The sequence below is a fragment of the Aythya marila genome (assembly GCF_965140915.1).
Source record: "Aythya marila genome assembly, chromosome: 1".
Lineage (NCBI taxonomy): Eukaryota > Metazoa > Chordata > Aves > Anseriformes > Anatidae > Aythya > Aythya marila.
In genome coordinates, this window is record NC_139042.1 from 197,261,013 (window position 1) to 197,282,693 (window position 21,681).

Genomic DNA, 21,681 nt, shown 5'->3' on the forward strand with positions numbered 1-21,681 from the left:
GGGCTCCTTCTCTTTGTGGGAAAATCATAACTGACTGTGCTTTTTTCAAGATTTATACCTCTTATCTAACTCTGTTGTCTGAAGATGCCTGAGCTTTGTACATCATCCAGCCTGACCGCTCCTGGTCTTTGAGTATGGGCAAGAAGAACAGAAACAAACCTACCTAATACCCAAAACACAATGCACAAAATGCACACAAAGATGCATTCATAAATTATTTCAGGATAAGAGATTACAAACTCAGCTTCTGGATTCCTCCCCTTTATTTGGATAAATATATTTGTACCACTATTAGTGCTGCAAATCACACCTACCTAATGCTACAGATCATCGGTGATTCCTTTTGCTCCACATATTTGTACTTCAAGTACATTATTACCAAGCATGTAACATGATCAGTGGTTCTATTTTTACTAACAAACTTAGTCATTCTGCTCACAAAGTACCCTTAGATCCTTTCATTAACCTTCTTACTTCCTTAATCCAATTATGGGCACTATTTCTTATCCTCAACTTCAACACAGTAAATAGATAGATGATCTGACAATAGACAGTATGAACAGATAGACAAAGAAGCAAAGGTTTTTATAAAAAAGGTAATTTCCCAATTCTTGCAACATAATTGCCTTTTTTCACTTTTTCCAATGAGCTGTCTTAGTACAGATTTTCCTGAATAGACACCATTTTTTGCTTCATGTAACTTTATGATGTGAGTTACAGTAATGGAAATATTTTCACATAGACCTAATACACATCTGACCTAGTGCCCATGGAGGCTGATGGAAAACACATGTGACACAATTTTTTTATTCTATTTATAAAATGTACCTTGATCGTGAAAACACAAATGTGAAAGTAGAGTATACGGATTCTATCCTGGATAAAGGGTCAAGAAAAAACATAGAGGCAAGCAGACAGACACAGCACTGATTCCATACATCATGACTGATGGGCAATGCTAGTGAGAGGAGACTACAACCTCTTCTAATAAAAGCTAACCTGGTAAGAAAAAATCAGCAGAAAAGTTATTCCCATTGTATTAAGTAAAGGATATACAAAAGACAGGCAGAATCTAGGTCTTCTAGTTGGCTTGAGACCTGGCTATATTGCTGCAGTGAAAACAAGGGGCAGGGGGAACGAAGTGAAAATACACTTCTAATTTTTAGATTCACTTCTGCCTTTTCTGCCTTCCAGCCTGGTGGTTCACACCCTCGCAGAGATATGTTTGCCTATCATAGCAGCCATTGCTGTATGTGCATTACCAGCTTATGACAGGTCTGTTTTAGTCCACTGCTGGGTTCACACCCAAGAACATTCTTTGAACCCAGAAACTCAAGTTCATAACCAAACCTATCAAAATTTTTTAGCTTCCAAGCTGAAGGTGCATTAGAAGCAGCTTGGATTTTTAGGTATAAAGCTAAAGAATACCCATATGAAGAATGTTAGAGCTATCCCAGTATCTCTTGCCCCATCCCTGAGAAAGCACCTTTTCTTGCAAATATCTTCTACCTGAAGCCTTTTTCCATTTTGCCAGGATCAGTCCTGCCATTTTTATCTCTTACTCCATTCTGGAGATTTGAATCCCCCTCAACAAACCACAAACGGATGTACCATAAGCAGATATTCCAGACCTGGCACCTGCCTGCAATAAGATTTTACCTACAATAAATTACAATAATTTTAAAAGGAGTCTAAAAAGGAAACAGGAGAACAGGTGGTTTCTTATGGCTGGGTATAAGGAGAAAAGGTTACCAAAAATAAAATCTTACATAATCATAATAAAACCATGCTATCTTTTGCTACAGAATTTTCCAGAGAGACCATACAAAAGCACTAAAATAATCAAGAAAAAAGTACAGCTGTAATACTGACCCAATAAAAGGCACCGCCTTTACCTATGTTTCTGTGTTTAACACTATGTTTAATATCTTAGAAATGTGCTACAATCCTAAAACATAAAAATTAAACCAAATCAGTATCAAAAAGGTTCTTCATCACATGTAACTTGCCACAATTCAATTCTGAATTTTAGGATCTCCTTCTTTTCTCTGTAGACAAAAAATATCTCTGAATGCTATTGATAACTGGGGACATGGAAAAGAATAATTTTGAGTCTCCTGCATACTGACTAACATCAAATTTTCAAGTTGTCTTTAGTGCAGTGATGCAGGTTTTATTTTTTATTTATTTTATTTTTTTCCAAATATCATAATTAGAACTGTTTGCAACAACAATATAATAAACTTGGCCAATTAATTTTCAAGAATCAGTATTGTGCTGAGTTCAGCAGAACTATAAGCAAATCTACATTGAGAAATATATTACTCTGTGTTAAAAAAATTGTTTATTAAACACTATGGGCATTCAGTACAGGGCAACTACTTTTCCCACCAGCCACCTAATTTCTGTGTGTAGCAAAGTAAGCCCCAACTAATTAGTAGGCCTGAAGTTAAGTCTCTCCTCCTAAGGAAAAAATCATAAAAAGTATATACATTTACCTATGTATGAAATTGTGTTCCTTCATCTAAAAACTGGAGCTTATGCTTATATCCAATGCCAATGTTTTCCCCAGTGAGAGATTATCCTATTAACTAAACTGCTTAAATATAGGAGAGTTTTAAAAAAATATTTCCTCTCCCTTCCACCACAAGAGCTATTCCTGACAACTGTCATTCCCGAGACATGTTTGCTTATGGTATTCTTCATACTTTAGGATAACCTGGTTGATCTTAAAGAAAGCTTGTAATTGAATAAATGTATAGACGTTTAAAAGAAACACCCTTCTGGAGCTTAGCTGGTTAAGAGAATTTCTAAATCTGTGCTTGCTGATTGCTGAAGCCAACTGACGGGTGGCTTCTATATTTAGGATCCTCCTTACACCTGTCAAGAGACAGAGAGAGACAGCCAGCGAAAAGGAAAGTGTGTGCAACAGAGCAGGCAATCCAGAGACCCATCTCTTGTAGCAGAGAGTTAAAAATAAATGCAACAAGAGCAATAAAGAAAACAGAGCAAAATCTTATTATTTATATTACCCCACTGTTCTGTGACATGCTGTCAGTGAGCTCTCCAAGCTCAGTGTGGACCTCATTAGTGATCAGCGATTCCAGCATCCCATGGGAAGCCACAACGATGCTCAAAGCTGGATGGCATTCAAATGGGTCAAAATTGGGCTCCTCAGGTGGATCCATCTCCCTGCTACTGTTCAGCTGAAGGCATGAGGCCTTTGTGGCAGCTTTTTTGTTCCAAACTGAACTCTGGTAAATACCTGAGCCCATGCCAAGCCACTGGCCAGGGGCACTCCAGCTTTGATTGACCCCTGTCTGAGCCCAGGCTACTCTCAGGATGTCAATGTCAGCACTTCTTATGACAATGTTTTATAGGTCTGTGTACAAATGAAATAAAAGGAAAACCACATTGCTTTTCTTTAAATAGAACTACAAAATCAATTAACAAAACAATCCTATTGTAAAGGTGTCAGATCCTTTTCCTAGTTTTAAACAAAATAAAAGAATAATTTCGAAAGAAAAAACATCCAGGAATAATAGCTTTCTTGCAAGATATGGACACTACCTCCATCCCACCTGAGTTGCTTACTCCTTTACAATTTTTAATCTCCCAGTAAGCAGAAATATTTGGTTATATACAGATTAGGAACAAAGAAAAAGCACTGCTAGGGAAGTGGGGAGAATGGTGCTATTTAAATTTACACACACACACCTTTCTAAGTGGTATGTTTCAAATCCTAAACAAAGAAACCTGAAATTTCTTCCGCCCTCCCTGACTCATATCACAATAACCCTGGTAACCTTTTAACCAATATCTTATTCACCACCAGTTGCCCAGCATTCTTTTTCAGAACAGAAAACAAAATGGCCTGTAAGCATTCTCTAGTGTTCAACAAGCTATATCAATTACTTACCAAACTTAATTTAAGTTTCACCAACTATTATTTTATCAGAAAATAAACAACAACAACAACAAAGCCTTTCTTCCCATCAATAGCAGATGAACAGCATATTTACTTGTTAAAAATTCATGGTGTGCACGTATGGTTGAGAGAAAGTGCTTAGTCCTCATGAAAGATATTGAAAACCCCTAACCATGGATATTTCATTTTCTATGCACAGTATAGGTGGCAACTGAACAAATACCTCAGAATCTCCTCAAAAGTAACCTCATTATTTACCTTAAAACTAGTTTTAACTACTAGTGAGTAGTTATATGTAGCTCATCTGCAAAGTTTACATAAATGTAGTTATTCCCTTTAATTATACAGATGCAAACGTAAAAGATATAAAACATGCAGAGGGTAGTGAACTTACATTCAGCTCAATGAAGAGCTAAAGGCACACAGAATGAACCTATATATGAGGGACACATGCAAATTCCATGTAATCCCATGTTCCTTAATGTCACAGAAATAACTTCTAAATGTGTGGGGCAAGCATCTAGCTTTACTGAAGACAATGTGAATTTTGCAATCAACATCCCATGTAGTCATCCCATGGTTTAAAAGATGGATGAGAAAATGGTTCAATACCTGCTGGAAATCAGTTCCTGAACAAGTCGCTGGGGCTGGCTTTGGGCAGGGTGTGAATGATGTGCTTAGTGCAGGTCAGAAGCCACAGCAAAAGGTCACCAGCAAATGGTGTGATATGCGTGGGGTCACACAGCTATTAGGAGATTCTGAAAAGACTTTACAAATCTACATTTGAAGCATGGTTTAGTACACTTTTGAAATGTATAGTGCTTTTTACTTTGCGTGTGGTGTAGATTAATATTTAATACATTGTAATTCTGCGGTTAAAGAATATCTTTCTAGTTATTACCATACATAGTAAAGGGAAAGTGTTGTGCTGCTTTATAGTACCAATAATAATGCTACCACATAGAAATATGGCAAAGCAAACACAAACAGTTAAAATATATCACACGCTACTCCCACCCCAACTTACTCATACAAACAATGTTGGTCTGAACAGCTGCTAAAAATTTACCAAAGCTGAGAAGAAATTTTAGCCTCTTCAGACAGCCATGGTCTGAAAACTAAAAGGGACTACACTAGATGTAATATGATAAATTAATGCACCGAGCTCCTATATAATAAACTAGCAGTGTACAGCCCTACAAATAAATTTTTGACTATCTGTAACACAACTGGACTGTTCACAAGTAGAAATCATTTGCAATACTAGAACGTTAAGACAAAATTGCCGAGTGTTATGAAGTCCTAAAGGGTGAACACATATATTTAGAAAACACTAAAAGCTTTGTGCTAAGTACTGGCTTAGCTACTGTTCTGTCCTGACTATCACTAATGGTGTCATCTATAGCAGAGGTTACACCCTTCTGTTGGGTATTAAACCATATAGCTATATGTAATACCTACCTGCATTACAAGTATGTCCCTCCTATGTTGATAACAGTGACAAACACATAGGGGAAAAAAATATAGGAAGTGATATGGCACACAAATTAATATTCATAATATTACCCCTTCCATTATTTGTTTCCCTACAGGTATTATCAGTAAGCAGAGAAAACCCTCAGGAGACATGAATTATATTGCTTTATCATTCCTAGGCATCCTGTTTCCATGCCAAACTTTCTGTCTAAGGATCTCTGTCTCATAAGCTTCTGTCATACAGAATTCATAATAATATGGGTATTGTTCCTTGACTGGAGCTTCTAAGTACTATGCTAATAAGAGCAGGGAAACATGTATATGGTGTATGCATTGCTGCTGTTTGAGGATATAAGAAGAAAACTCATCTCCTGGTCTGATATACTGCATAATAAAATTTAAAATGTTAAATTCAATTATGTTTGATAAATTCAGCTTTATTATAAATTATTTTCAGAAATGTTGGTGAGAGAAAAAGTAAAAGTTGCAATAGATTCCCTTCTATATCTAATTTCTGTGTGTGTGAGCTTTTTTTTGTTTTGTTTAAATGGTTTACAAACACAAATAATCTGGGATGACAGACTGCTTCTATGCAGGTTGATTATTTTTTTTCCCCATAGCATGATGACAGAAAAGACCAAAAGTTATTTCATTAAAAGATGTGTCCTAAAACAAAAGTGGACCTAAGACATGATTATGGTGCTTCTTTGGAGTAGGTTGACAATTAAGATTTCATATATACGGAATATTTACAATTATCTACTGAATCTACTGAAAGAAATCTTTGAAAATCAAATAAGAAAATCTGTTGTATCAGAGTCATTAGCAATAATTCCTTCAGATGAACTAGAAGCACTTGATGTAAAAAATGAAATTAAGTCTAGAATAGCAATGCTTTATTGAGAACCATTTTTGACACACTTCCATACTTATAACTTGTAAATGTACTTAAATAAATTTTTAAATAAAATAACAGTTGCAGAAAAAAAAAAAAAAAAAAAAAAAGCAATCAAAAATGTACTGTCTAGTTCCCATATAATGCAGGAGTGAGCTTTTTGATTTTTCTGTTCAGTACTGACTTTCTTCAGATTTCTCTTCAGTGCAGAGTTAGAAGTTCAATGATTTACCACAAAAACTTACAGAATGAATCCATAAGCCACCTACTTGTACTGTCAAAACATTTTGTGTATTTAATCTGAATTTTCCTTATCTTAATTTATAGGTTGGTCTGCAAAGCAGGTGAAAGCCTGAATAGGCATGCATCTTTTTGTATTTCTAATGGCACTTTGTATTCAGATTTTTCTTCTACTCTGCAATGTAATACCAAAAATCAGCATTTGCACAACATATTACATTTTGAATGCATTGTCCAAACAATTCTCTGCCCTTTTAAAGGACTCACATATGGAAGAGAAAACTGAGTAAGATTAAAAAAAAAAAAAAATAGACCCTGAAATTCCTGTTTTATTTTTTTGTACGTATATATTTGAGAAGCTTTAATCCGACTGTTCCCAATTTACACCTTTCAAGCCACATGAATCCCAATCGAGTCCAGTATCAAGATACATAGAATAAGGTATTATTCTAGAAAAAGTAAGTGTAGCAATGATAAGACATTAAATTTGTAAACACACAAATAGTTGTGAATGACTTAAACCAAAAGATCATGTGGTCATTAAACAGACTGAATTTAAAGCCTCAAAGAATTTTTTTACTGCACCATTTCAGACACTCAGAGAACTACATAAACAGTGTAAAATAACAATACTTCACTTAAATTGCACTTATTTTTGCATTGATTTTGTTTAGATAGATATCGAGTGCTAAAAAGACTCTGTAATTGCTCCATTCTGAAAACAGACAGTATTATCAGGCAAGAAAACCTTCATTAGTTCATTATCCAATTTTCTCAGGTGAAAGAAATGTCACATGGATAGCGTGTGTCCATGTCAAATCACACAATAACAAATCACAGACTGGAATCTATCTAAATTACTCTTGAATTAGAAACTCCTTTTCACAACAACAATTAAACTGTGTGCTTCCTACAGTTTATATTTGTTTATCATATATTTATTTAAAGATTTTGGACTAAACCCCACTCCTGATGTGGCAAGTTTAAAAGGAAACAAGCTTGTTTTATTACTTTGTGGATACTGTAGGGATGTTTCCCTGTAGGAAATACGATCAACTTCATTTTAACCAATCTTTGAATGAATGAGTTTGCACATCTCCAGTTTGTAGGTTGCCTATTTGGTCTTTAAGAAATCCTTGCTAAATTCTACCCACACATATGCCATTAAGTATTAATGTATGACCAGCTGGATCTGGTACACCAGAAATATAAAAATTCAGGTACTTGTGAAATCTCTTAAATTTGGCCATGGTTGCTCGCAAAATAATCCCAAGATCAAATGTAGAGCTAAACACTCACACAAGAAGCATGAGTTTCCTGCACCATTAGGTAACCAAAAATGCTAGGGGCATTTTAGTGGTATACTGCTGACATTTCCTGTTAATTTGCAGGAAAAATCCCAGCTATGAAATAATTCCTGCCTAGCGAAGGGATGAACCCATTACTGAAGTCACACAACATAAAAAACACAGGATCAGCCAGATAGTTCTCTTCCTGCAATGAAACAATATTCTAGCAACACAAAACATCTAAATATATCTCAAAAACATCTCTTTGCTTAGGGTATCTTTACCTTAGCTTTTGGGTTCAAAATATAGCTTTTGTTTAATACCTGACTTCCAGTTCTGAGGTAGATGCTTCTGCAAGCTCTCCCTGCAGTGGAAGCTATTACTAGCTTTTCTTTGCCAGAGACAAGGTGTATCCTTTGCAGCTTTACCAAAATTATCAGTGAACTCCACCTGTCTTGTTTGTCTTATGTAGGAGTTACATTTTGAATAATTAGCTACAGGGAAGGAAAAATAATAATAAAATAAAATAAAATAAAATAAAATAAAATAAAATAAAATAAAATAAAATAAAATAAAATAAAATAAAATAAAATAAAATAAAATAAAGCACCTCTTATTAAGTTGAAATCATAAAAGCTGTAAAGTCAGGTATAATAAGTAAAATAAGTATACATCTCCATTGTAATATGCAAGTGCACTGTAAGCATATTTCTGTCGTTGTGAGTCTATTTCTATTTCATATGCTCAATAAAATGAGTTTCCAGTTGAAAAAATAACGGTTGATTCTGTAACTGAAAAGTGGATCACAATGAAGATGTAGAAGGTAGACAAATTAAGGCCAATTTCAATATCATACATTTCCTAATTATCAAGTGTTTAGCTTTACAATCTAATAATTGACTTTTAACCTAGATTAAAATAAATAAATAAATAAATAAATAAAAATTATTACCATTTCTATCTATAAACAGATTCATCCCATGGAGAATAATGGGACAATTGTGGAGTAGAATCTATTCACTAGAAAGAAATAAAGCCCCAGGTAATTAGATACATAGAACCAAATATTTAATCACTGATGTTTAACCTGTGCTTGCCAAGCTGAAAGCATCATAATTCAATACATAACGTCTTTGTTGAAGCATGGAAATCTATAAGAACTGAGCATTTTCATGCAAAACTACCTTGCAGGCCATAGAATTAGCTTATTCTATGAATAAATGGAGTTATTTATTCAGTAGTCTAAGTATTATTCTATACATCTACTACGATATTATTTATGACCATTTGTTAACTGTCTCTCATCATCTAAGCATGAAAGTGACGGGTACTTTTAATCTCAATTTTGCAGACTAGGAGAGTGCATCTAGATTAGTAACACTTACATAGCAGAGGAGTAAAGATATCAAATACTGTTAATAAGAAAGAAGCTAACACATCAGAATTGGGGTCTCATGGCCCTGTAAAGAGACAGCATCACTTTTCAGATTAAACCAAGCTTCATTGAGAAAAAGAAAAAAAAAAAGGGGAGGGGGGGGGGAGAGAGAGGAAGGAATTCTTTTGGTTTCTTAGTGATTTTAAAGCTAATTACCTGAAAATCAAGATTTCATACCTGAAGGTGAACAAATTAATCAGTTGTGAGGGGTTAAAATAAATTACTTCTTACAAGTAAGAAATATTACTACACTTACAAGTATCCTGAATATTATTAGATGCTGCAGTATTTTAAAAAAATAAAATTTCTTCCTTACAATTCCATATGTATATAAAATTGTGTTTGTTCCTAACCTCTGAGAACATTTTCTTAGTGTGCCTTCTGGCACACTAAGTTCTTTTTTACATGGACACTTGCTCAGTGGGGCACAGACAATGAAGTGCTGTCAGAGCTTATCATTTAAAAGGAAGACAAATGACCACATCTGATATCATGCATGGTTTCTTTGCAATATCTTACTATTCCCCTCTGTATAGCCTAATACAATCATGTATTACATTTTATTTTATATAATTTTTACAATCTGGCCTTGACAGTGATGACTTATTCTGTAGGCATGAAACCTGTATGTGTTTAATCAGAAACTATTTTATGTGGGTTCATCCCTGCACCTAGGATTTAAATGATACAGGACTGATACACATTTTGCTGAAATTACACTGGCACAAGGAAAGATGAAATGGGGTACCTAACCATTTCCAAAGACATTCAGAGTATATCCTGAGACATACTCTTAGTCATGCAACAAACCAATTAATCCTTTGTGTATTTCTAATCAGTCAGAAGTGACTACAAGAACCAGGTTTTGCTTTCAGTTACTTCAAAGCTTTTCCCCATGTGTATTGTATAGTGAAATCTCTTCAAGACATGTTCCAGCTTGTATTAGCAATCCTCTCTATTAGCTTATATACCTACCTGCAATATCTAAAATATCTTCAGAAAATGAAAGTCTAATCCAGAAGGTAGGAAAGGTAGTCAAAGTAGGAAAGGTAGTTTTTAAAATAAAATAAAATACAATAGCAAGGACTGCACTACTATTATAACTATTACTTCTGTTGTAACTGTTACTAGGCCAATCAAAACAATTGCTATGAAAACTATGTTACTTCAACTACTCAAACTACTTGAAATCTGAGCAGCCTCCATCCTTTTCAGATAATTAGTGATCATTAGTGACTATGTTAGGCATGCTACTAGTCCACAAATGGGAATAAGTTGATGCCAGACCCCCTAAACAGCACTACTTATGTACTTCTGTGAACATCCTTCTCACAGAAAGCAGTACAACTTATGATATGCAACATGCTTGTTCAAGCAGGATGGCAATGGGGTACCATTCCCATTTCAGAAATGGGAACAAAAGGAATAAAAACAGTAGTAAACTTCTTGAAAAGTGGGATCAGGTTAATGAACCCAAGTGACACAAGTTATTTTGGCTGTTATTGTAACCACCTATTGCCTCTATTTTAACTAGAAAATAAGAAATATTCACAGTTCACATTTCAGATAATCCAGGTATCTTTAGCTCCAAATGATTTCAACATCAAGAAAAATGCTGTGCAATGTGGCACAAGAACGCAGCTAACACACAGCATTGGCATGAGTCAGATGTGCTGGCTTTTTTTCACGATACTGTCTGCAGATTTTTGCTGACTCCTGGTAGTTCCTAAAATGCTTATGTTTTACAATCTGTGTGCATCCAAGAAGTAGAGATCATGGGGATTAACTTCTTCTAACTCTCCAGATTTCAAGTTCCAGCCAGGAAAGATTTGGTCATGCAAGTATCTGAGTCAAGGTGGGAATAAATCAAAAAAAAAAAAAAAAGCATCTTAATAAACAAGCCTTAACAACTTAACACTTTTCAGCTACAGAGGGCTTTGGAGGCATTAGCTAACAAATTAATCTTGACAATAAACCCTCGCCTGACTAAATGGTAAGATGCCTCAGCCTCTTATTTTACTGATGAGAGAAATCAATGTGGAAGAAACTAAGGTCCAAAACGCAAGGCAGATAATGAGAAGCAGATAATAATGGAAATTATGGAGAGGGAACTATAATAATAATATCCTCAGCCAGGAGACATACAATTCAGGATGTACATCACAGAAAACATAAATTTAAAAACCTTTTACTTTATTTACAATATTTACAATAATTTTATTTCTATTATATATATATAGCAAATATATATATATAATATACATATATACAATAGTCACCACTGAATTTAGTTATGACAGAGGGCTCAGCTCAAGTAATACTTGCTGCATTACAGAATATGCAAACAGCTGCATGCATTCTAGAGGAGAACCTCCTACAGAAGATCATGGTGCAACAAAACTCTTTGCTCAATACACTCCATTTCCACCTTCTTTTGCCAGGAATTATTATACATGTATGTATTCTCTTTATTTTAAGCTGACTTTGAAAAAAATCTGATGAACTTGTTGCATCCATATGTAAAAAGCAATGAAACTACATATAAGACTAACAGCAAATATGAACATTCAATAACATCTGAAGGAGTGTTCTAAGCAATTACTGAAAAAAAATATACTATTATACATATTTTATTCTAATTTAATATATGAAAAGAAATAAACCATATTCTGCAAAAAGCAATATCTACATTGATATCTGCACAGGAAGCTAGTGTATACCTTGACTAAACTCACAGAACACTGTACCAACATATCTCATAGGGCAAAGCACTCACCAATTTAAGAGCATTTTCTTTGAAGATAAGGCTGCATTTAGGATCCATACAACATATCAGCTAAATGGACTATTCAAATACACACTGGGGGAAATGATTACTGTGAGGGTCCATTCAACCATTTACAAAATAAACCATTTTTCCACTAGTCCACAGTAGAATACCATAAATCAAAACCTGTGTTTTAATGGAATGTTGAACTTACTCCCCAACAATTTGAAAAGTTTAATGGGATATTGGATATATATGTGCAAGAGTAAATTGTTACCCATAATACCAGGTTAAAAACAGTAAAAGCCTTAACTGAGCTTATATAAATAGTTATGTGTTTCTGCAAATTGACGTATCATGGCTGTTAGAAAATTTTGAATTCAAAGAGAGAATTTTTGCATCCAAACAAGGTTGATTCCTTGGAGCCTGCCACTCGTGCCATATTTGTAGATCTGGTTTGCCTAAAAGCACAGTCAGACCTCTGAAATACTGTAATTCATACTTCTGGTCATTTTCGCTTTATGACTCTGCTCCTTCCTGCAATACTAAAAACCATGATCCTTCAGCTCAAAGTGCAAACTGTTTCACTTCATCATCTTCAACAAAACATACTCTAGGACTCACTTTCCTCCTATGGAAAAGGTGTCATCATTAAGAGTCAGTACAAACCAGGTGTAGTGTTTTTTTCCTCATTCTAAGAACAAAGAAAATTTCCCTTCACTAGTTTGTTTATGGCTGCCTTAGTGCAGAAAGAAAAATGCATCATGATATTAAAAGTGACACTGACATGCCTTCATTTAGGCCTTAGTCCTGCAACCCTACCCAGAAAACTTTCATAACTGTATTTATATGACTACTTTAAAGATTTAGTCCATGCTTTGCAAAATATTTTTAAAATCCCAGCAAAGATAAGAGACTATATGGCTGGGGAATGTTTTTAAGCCTTTAGACCAGCCTAGTGGTGATCTGCAAAAAGGCACAGGAGACAGAAACACCTGAGGTATGAAATTCTTTGGATGAACTGAGTTCTGCTTTTCTCCTTTAAATAAAATATAACATAATTTATCATTTGATCACTACGAAAAATAAATTCTGAACTCAGCCACACATTCATGTTATTATCTGCTTCACAATTCAATATGGAAGAGAGCTGAAAGAAAGATTCCTGATCAAATATATACCTCTATGCTACAAAAAATGATTGCTATGCAAGATTATTACCCCAGATGATCCATAAGACGTATTTAAAAAAATAATAATAATAAATAAATAAAAGTTTTTGCTGAATGCCTGGTTCCATATTCATGGCTCTACAGAATCAGGGGAAAATTTTAAAAAATGCTTAAATTACTATGTAGAATATCTGTTACAAAGTCAGATTATAGCTCTTTTCCAGACAAACACTCAAATGAGAAGTATTGAGAATGTAATTAAAAAAAAAAAAAAGCTGAAAAATATAATAAAACTTTTTTTTAATAGTCAGCAATATTATAACTTCACATTCATATTCTATGGGTATTTCAGGCCTGCCTCAGATAAAAAAAAAAAAAAAAAAAAAAAAAAGTGATTTTGAATTACTGTAATTAACTGCAAAAGCTTGCTGATTTGTTGATGCAAAAAAATGTCAATCTCTTTCATAAACTTGTTAGAATCTTTGTAAATAAATCACAGAAATTATACAAGGAGGAAAGATTCAGCTTCCTGTCTTTGTCATCTATTTGCTGTTGGTGCATAGGGAAAGGTAGCATGGGGAGGGACAGATGAGAACGAAGGCAGTATTTTCCCTAACACCCCTGGTGTAACATAACCCAAGAGTGAGCTGCCCTCTTCTCACAAGGTGCTGGTGAAAGAGAAAGCGTATTTTATATTCCAGGCTGAAAACTTACTAAGGCTGGGAGGAACGAGGATCTGAACAGTTGAGTTTGCTGAGAAGAAGAGTAAGTCAATAAATAATTTGGGAAGCACTGGAGTTGGATGAGACAAATCCCTCCTGAACTGCACGGCTACAGGCATGCATCGTTAATTTTTAGCTATTAAAAAGTGCTGAGGCATATTCTGATAATCTTCATTCTTACAATGATTTTTTTCTAGGACTATCAATGTCACCTTTTAATTTCAGCAGGATAGCCTGACCCTAAATGAGAATATCCAGCACATAAGCAACACTCAGCAATAAACTGAGCTGAGAGTGGTACTCTTCACTACCAGTGTTGCATATACCTTACATGCGAGCCATCCTGAATCACTACTTGTTGTATTATGCCATACTGCTTGGTATAAAAGTCATATCCTTCAAGCAATATTGGCTTCAGTTCTCTTTTATTACTGTAAATCCAGAGTGAAAGAAGAATCATGCCACTATATAATGGCAATAACCAGTTTGCTATAGCAAGCAATGGCATAACTGCTGCAAAATGCAGCTATTGGTCTGGTCCTAAAAACCCAGCATTAATCAATATACTTTGAGAACAGTGAACAGGATCAGGCTATTTAATAGATGCAACAAGACAAATAAATCAGAGCTGTAACCTCGAATGTGAATCATTTCAGTATTCATTAATACCTATCTTTCAACAGCTGGAGATGGAAGGGAAAATCTCATGCAGGAGCAGGGTAAGAGTGACAAAAGCAAAGCTTAGGGGTTGGGAAAGAAACACAGTTATCATTTTGTAGTTGATTATTATTTTTTTAAAAGTTCTGTGCATTTTCAAGATGCTAGATATATTTTACCTGAATGCTGAGAACACTGAGTTTTCTTTCTTTCTAACAAGAAGCCTGATTCAGCATGTACAAAAGTATGACATCCGCATTCACCAAATTATAGTTATGGTCCAACAATTTTATTCCAGTGTTATGTTCTGGTAAATCTTTCCTTCTGCTAAGGTAGATGTTTTAACAAGGCACTAGAAAACAACATTTTCTGTAGTCCATAATACTAGTATTTGCCACCACAATCTTTATAAACACTCTAGGCACAACATGTATCCCAAGCATACAGGGATCAAAAGCTCTTGTGTTGCTGCGAAGAAGGTACAAAACAGTCTGGGGCCCAATTCTGCTTCTACTATGTTCAACAACAAAAAGAGTGAGCCATTTTTCTCTTAACCTACTAAAATGCTCCTAAACTGCAACCCCTATCTAACAGAGGTTTAAGTCAAACATCGGTCTGGAAGATAATACTACCTTGGATAAAGGATTCTCAAAGAAGGGAAGAGTAAAGAATAAAAGCATAAGCATGTCAGATCACAGTTATCAGTGGACAATCACAGACTGTTTTGTTTCTTTGTTACAAAAGATTAAAGTAATAATAATTTGACCATGCTTCCATCAATTTAAAATGCTCTGCTAGATAAATATTTTTTAAGATCTGTACAACAGGCCTTCTATTTAACAATGAATACATTTCAGACTAATGCACTGCCAAGCTCCAGCTCTCTAGCAGCTGAATTCTTGGATAAAATCATTTTGCAGGGTATGAGCAATACAGTTCTGAAAATAGCATCACTGCAAAATGAAAGATGGCAAGAACCTCTACAATGCTGATTTATTTCAATGAAATTTCATCTCTTATGATCAGTGTCTATTTTGATGTTTTCAGCTGAATTTTCATACCTAATAAAATGCAAATTTATAGAATATGCCTGTTTTAAGGCCCCAGCATAAACGTCCAGGAGGAAAACAGAAAGAATTTAGCATACAAACAAACAGACAAACAAAAAGAATAATAAAAAATACCCGTTCACAATTTACATCATAAAATATGTGAAACAGAAAAATGCTTTGTGGATCCAAATAATTTGCATTTATCACCACCACATGTGCAGAGACACTCACAAAAATAAAACAACACCAATCAACAAGCTGTTCTGCACTGATCTTTAAGTATGTTTCTACTAGAAGAACTGACTGGAGTGATACTTTTAAAAATATCTGTGGTTTTATGCATCTTGCGTAATGCTCAGCATTCAGATGTGCTGCTGAGAAAATACTAAGAGGTGATACTGCACTTCCCTGGCTCTAAGTAGATACATCTTTTGGCTTTCTTTCCAATTCACTGATAGGAAGGTATACTTCAGAAGATTTCCTTTTCCTGATAATTAAGATTTTTAAATAGACTGGAAAATACAGTTTTCAAATACAAAGGAGCCTGATATTGTACAATCTATTAATGCAACTGCCTTTCCTAATTAGCATCAGCAGTAAATTTTCACAGATTTCATGCTAAAAAATGAGATTGTATGTATGTAAGAGGTGTCAAAATCCCTAAGTATTGCAGTAGAAACAGATGAAAAGAACACTGATTCAGTCACTGATTTTGTATGGAAAGAGACGCTATGTACCGAGCCCAGCAACATTCTCACCAAGACCAACACTTGTTAGGTCCATGTGCACAAACCAAAAATATGAACATCCCAGTTGTGCAAGCCCTAATTCATGTGAGTCATACAGACTTCCCCGAGTTGTCCTAATGACACCGAAACAGTAAGGATGATTCATGCAAATAAGAAAAGGGAATATACAACTTCTTTTCTAAAATTGCCTCTGGTGTTCATGCCTGCATACATACATATATGTATGTTTGTATGTATATTATTTCATCCTCTGCATATTATTTTTATCCTTAGATGTTTGACACCAATTAATCTAAGTAGCAGATCTGTCTTGAATATAATGTGTAATTTATTCTCTACTCAAATATCCAAACATATGGAAAAAGATGAGTGAGAGGGAAGAAGTGTAGTAGATACAGGAAAAAAAAAAAAAAAAAAAAAAAAAAAAAAAAAAGATATTAAGAATGATGTAATTGCAGAAATAGTACTATTAATATTGAAAGGTTTCAGCCCTGGATTTTTCAAAATCAAAATACCTGGTTTTAATTTTAATTAATTTATTTTTTTTTTTATCAGAATAGCCAGACTTATCTGGAAGCAGTAGGTACATTTCTATATCATATGTTGCTCTTTATCATTAGAAAGATCAACACTGGTAAGACATACCATGTCAAAAGTCTACTTAAGAATTATAACATTTTTAAACCATTTTTTAAACTTAAGACTATCTGTTTTCATGCAGGAGAGATAACAGAACAACAATAAAGAGAGCCCTATGCTACCTTTACCAGGCAATGTACAAAACTACATTTACATATTTTCTTAAATCTGCATAAATATAGATGATAAAGAAATAGATAAGGTTAGAAAAGAAGAAAGAAGTGCATTGTGTAGGGTGTTAGCATTAGCATGGCTATACGGACAGGAGAACCGCATACAACAATATTTCAAAATATCTGCACTGCTGCATGTATAACTAAAGTATTTGGACTTTCTACCTTAAAAGTAAGAGCTTGATATTCTCTGCTAACATATAATATATCCCTAATACATAATACAATGAAAATCTTGCATTTCAATAAAACCTCTTATATATATTGATCAGTAGATAAGCCTGACATCTAAAGATCAAGACATAATTGCCACTATACCTAAAATGTTAATTATGGGAAGACGCCAATATTTGCAGCGAAATATTCAAACACAGGAAGCAACAAATGTGTTTATGCCACCTGCTCATATTTTCAGTGAGAATTAAGGCTCCCATTTCATACAGCACACACCTTCACTCAAAATTCTGTGTATGTTGCTGGGTAAATATATCAAAGCCTTTTTGCCGTGTCAGTGAAGGAAGATGAATCAAATGACTGAGATTCTATCAAACTGGCATAGCTTAAACCTTCAGCATTTTTTGCTAAAAAAATATGTCATACTTGTGCACTACTGTATTGGTGATACACACTTATGAATGTTTCAGTAAAAGCACATGTTAAAAGTATTTACTGGTACAGAAGGAACAGATGACTGAAGGAAAAGTGATTGTACAGTAATGAGTTGCTGATGAGATCACAAACTATACAGCCTTGAATATGCACATTTTTCATACAACAGCTGGGCAAAGCTGTTTCCTCAGAGCAACTTTTCAACAAAAAAGAAAAATAGACTGAAAATAATGGGAAAAGGCAGTTCTCTCAGAACACAGTGTCAGCTAATCTTCAGTTCTTCAATTATTAATATATTTTCTTTCCTTCGTTCTCTTTTGTTTTTTTTTTTTTTTCTCCTATTTTTAATATTCTTAGAATATAAAATACTTCAAATTAAGAGCATTCCTATTTCTGCCACATCTCTTTGTTTTTCTCCATTTGTCATCTGTAGTAGGAAACAAAACACCACTAACTGTGAAGTCTTAAAAGAGATTCCAAAAAATTTCTCTTTCACCTGTTACATCATTACGTTTTGCAAAGCAGCTCTCCCTCCATCAACCTGTTGTGCTGTCTCCTAAATGAGCCAAGCCTTATTTGCACTTTGATTTAATTTCAAAGGAGAAACGTTACTATGAAGGATGGATAAACACTATAGATAATTTCTGCAACATTTCAATGGAATAATAATGAGAAAAAAGAAAGTTAACAGTAAGTAGATTATGAAGGATATGGAAATGCTATTGTCCATATTCTGAGTTACTTATTCATAGGTTTAGCTTATAATTAAAGTTCCATTATATAGTCTGTTTCCCTGTTAACAATTTCTGTTATAATAGTGGCAGTAAAGGTAAATTCTAAGGGAAGTGGCAAACATGGACAGGAGTTAAAATAATTTTAAAGAAATATCACGTAACATTATACTAAAAAGTGATCTAGACTTCTATTTGAATTTATATGACCTTTTAATATAGGCTTCTTTCTACTTCCCTAGGTTCCATACTTCTCTCTCTTAAAATAAAGTAAATCTAAGTAGAAGATAAAGTGTGATTAGTTGTGTATGATATACTTCATCAGTCCAAAAAGAAACAGCTAAACACAGGAGCTCAAGCACAAGGAAAGCACTGATATAAAAGCCCAATCTTTGTATTTTGTCACTCTTGCTTTTACATGGTACGCCTTTAAAACTGCAACACCAGAATTTTTTTTAAAGATAATTTTCCTTTCAATGAAAGGCAATATGCATTCAACTTAGAAGATATTAAGTGGTTATTTTACACTTACCTTTGTATTCCTTTTTTTCATTTAACAGTGTGAGGAGCATCCCTTTAAGTCTTTCATAATGGAACCATGGAACCGATACTCAGAACTGAATCCAATTATAACAACCTACCAGCAGTACTAATTGGTGAAAATGCATTGCTGGTAATTGCTGTATACTCATCCTTCTGCACAGAATGAACAAGGGCAATAAATTCCACCCAGCGTTAAACAATAGGGAAGAGTATCATCAGCACTATTTTTCTTGGGTAAAAAGCATTAAAGTGAGTCATCCACTTAAAAGTTACCTACTGATAGCTTTAATCCAGATTCAGGGACTAAGTGCTTAAAAATAAATAATTAAATAAAGGGAGAAAGAAAGGGGGAAAGGAAGAAAACATGGTTCATAGTGTTTGTATATATACAAATATCTCAAATATGATGCATTGGATTATTTTTGCCATTTCTTTTATTGCTCGCCCTTCTTGTGTGATCCTTGCACTGCTCTGGGCAACAGTTTCACGCTGGTGTGTATGCGGTGGCTTAAAGATTTCTGTCTCACAGCCATGCCAAAACAAAGCCGCCTGCCCCGAGTATCCACCGGCTCTCTCCAATGTGATTTTTGGCATGCAATGCCTTGTAAGGCCGACACTCGAGGACGTGTAGGAAAACACTTCTTTACTTGCTTTCAGCTCGCTAAAAAAGATCGCCTTTTGCACATGCGTGCGCACACACGAAAGCACCCGAACAAACACATGGATAAAACAAACCCCGGAGCTGTCAAAATAGTCGCGGTGCGCCCTGGCACCCATCCCACTGGGAGCGAGCTTCGCCCGCGCCCACACCTCGGGCACTGCCGTCCTGGCTCAGGACGGCACGAAAACCTCTCCCTGCCTCTAACGTGAATTAAATCGCTCAAGTGATGGCTATTATTATTTTTTTTTCCGATATTCCTGCCAGAAATAAGCCCTTTCGGAAGGAGAGGGGCGAGCTGCCCGGGAGTGGAAACTTTCCTGCGGGCGCAGCTCGCCGCCGGGGCCATGCGCACCGGGAGGGGGACTCGGGGGAATCCGCTCTCACCGGGGCACCGTCCCCTCCTATCGGCCCCTCTTGCTCAAGCCATGGCAGCCGAAACCTTGCCGTTTCACCACTCCGCCGCTCCCCAGCCACACTTACTTTTATTGCCCGGGGAGCGCCTTTTGTGCTCTCGCCCCAGCCGCGCTCTCCCCCGGCTCCCGGGGAGCCCCAGCCGCTGCCCCTCGCCCCTCTCGCCCCTCTCGCCCACCCGTCGGGGACTTACGTGGTGGGCGAAGGGAAGGGTCCCTCCGAGGAGTGGTTCATCACCAGGGACTGGAAAAGTGTCAGGCTAAAGACCAGCAGCCAGCCAGCAGCCATCTTCCTGATCGAAGATCGATCCCCCCCACACACACACCCCAACCTCCTCCTCCTCCTCCTTTTCCCCAAGTCGGCGAGACGGTAATAATAATAAATTCAATTATTGTGCGTGCGGCGTGGGGGGGCTGTTGTTTTTTAAAGCCTCCTCCGCTCCCCCCCCTCCCCCCCCCGCCCCTTGGCAGGAGGCGCAGAAGAAGCGGGTGGGAAAGGAGGAGGAGAAACGATGGAGAGCTGTGGGTGGAGAGGGGGAAGAGAAGAAATAGAGGAGCGAGAGAGGGAGATACTCTACTCTCCGCTACTCCAGCAGCAGCTCCAGCTTCCTCTGATCCGCCGCCATCAGGGCTACTTTTGTAACGGAGCCCCGCTCACTCCCTGCGTGCGCGCCTGTGCCCGGCCCTGATTTATCCCCGATTGCAGAGCAGCAGCAGCAGCAGGAGGGGAGGGGGAAGGCGGGGTGGGTGCTCCTGAAGAAGGGAGAGGAGGAAAAACGGGGAAAGAGTTGGCGGCGGGCGGCTTCCTCCCGGCTCCTGCCTTCGCTGCCGGCCGCGGGGGAGCGGGGGCGGGCGGCGGGCCCTGGGGGGGGCCGCGCTCCTTGCAAGGCAGCCGAGGAACTCCGGGCCGGGCCAGGGCTGCGTGCTGCACCTCCCCCAGGCTATTTTTAAAACCGCTTCGTGCCTTATTTTAATCCCCTCTCCCCTCCTCCGGCTAGAGCATTGGCCGCGCGCAGCCCCGCAGCACACCCAGCCGGGGTGTGCTCGTCTATATGGGGATGTATATACGTGTCTGTATGTATATAAGAGCCGCTTTTTTCCCCGTATTGCAGTAGGAGCGCTCCGAGGAGCCTCCGGGGGGTCCCGGTGCGTCCCCGCAGCTCCCCCGGGACCGGGTACCCCCCGGCGCACCTCTCACCGAGCTGTTTTATCTCCAGAGCCCTCCGACAGTTCAGAGCACCGGTTTCTTCTGCCCTCCTTTATTTCACCCGTGCTCGGGTACACCAGTCTCTGTGGCAACTCTACACGATCCATGTAAATGGAGAAGCCCGGGGAGATATTTCTTTTAGTAAAGCAATTGAAAGTTCAGCGACTGTTTTGATTTTCTTTAGTCTTCTTTTTTTTTGCACTTTTGGTAATTAGTCCAACAGGTGGAAATGAAAGAGCAGACCCGGTATTCGTGTTGTTTTCACATGCATTGTATCTCAAGGTAACAAAATCTCAAATGTTTTAATTCACAACAATCTCTATAAA

General features: G+C 36.7%; 1 protein-coding gene across 5 annotated transcripts in view; it reads right to left on the reverse strand.

The window, feature by feature from the left end:
* The window catches only part of CACNA2D1 (calcium voltage-gated channel auxiliary subunit alpha2delta 1), a 413,517-nt gene extending 392,955 nt beyond the window's left edge, over positions 1-20,562 (reverse strand). For all 5 annotated transcript variants that reach the window (XM_082781189.1, XM_082781188.1, XM_082781191.1 and 2 more), the window contains exon 1: positions 20,343-20,562. In XM_082781189.1, the coding sequence (XP_082637315.1) occupies positions 20,343-20,437 (95 nt within the window). In that variant the 5' untranslated portion in view covers positions 20,438-20,562. The remainder of the gene's footprint in view (positions 1-20,342) is intronic.
* Between the last annotated feature and the right edge of the window lie 1,119 nt (positions 20,563-21,681).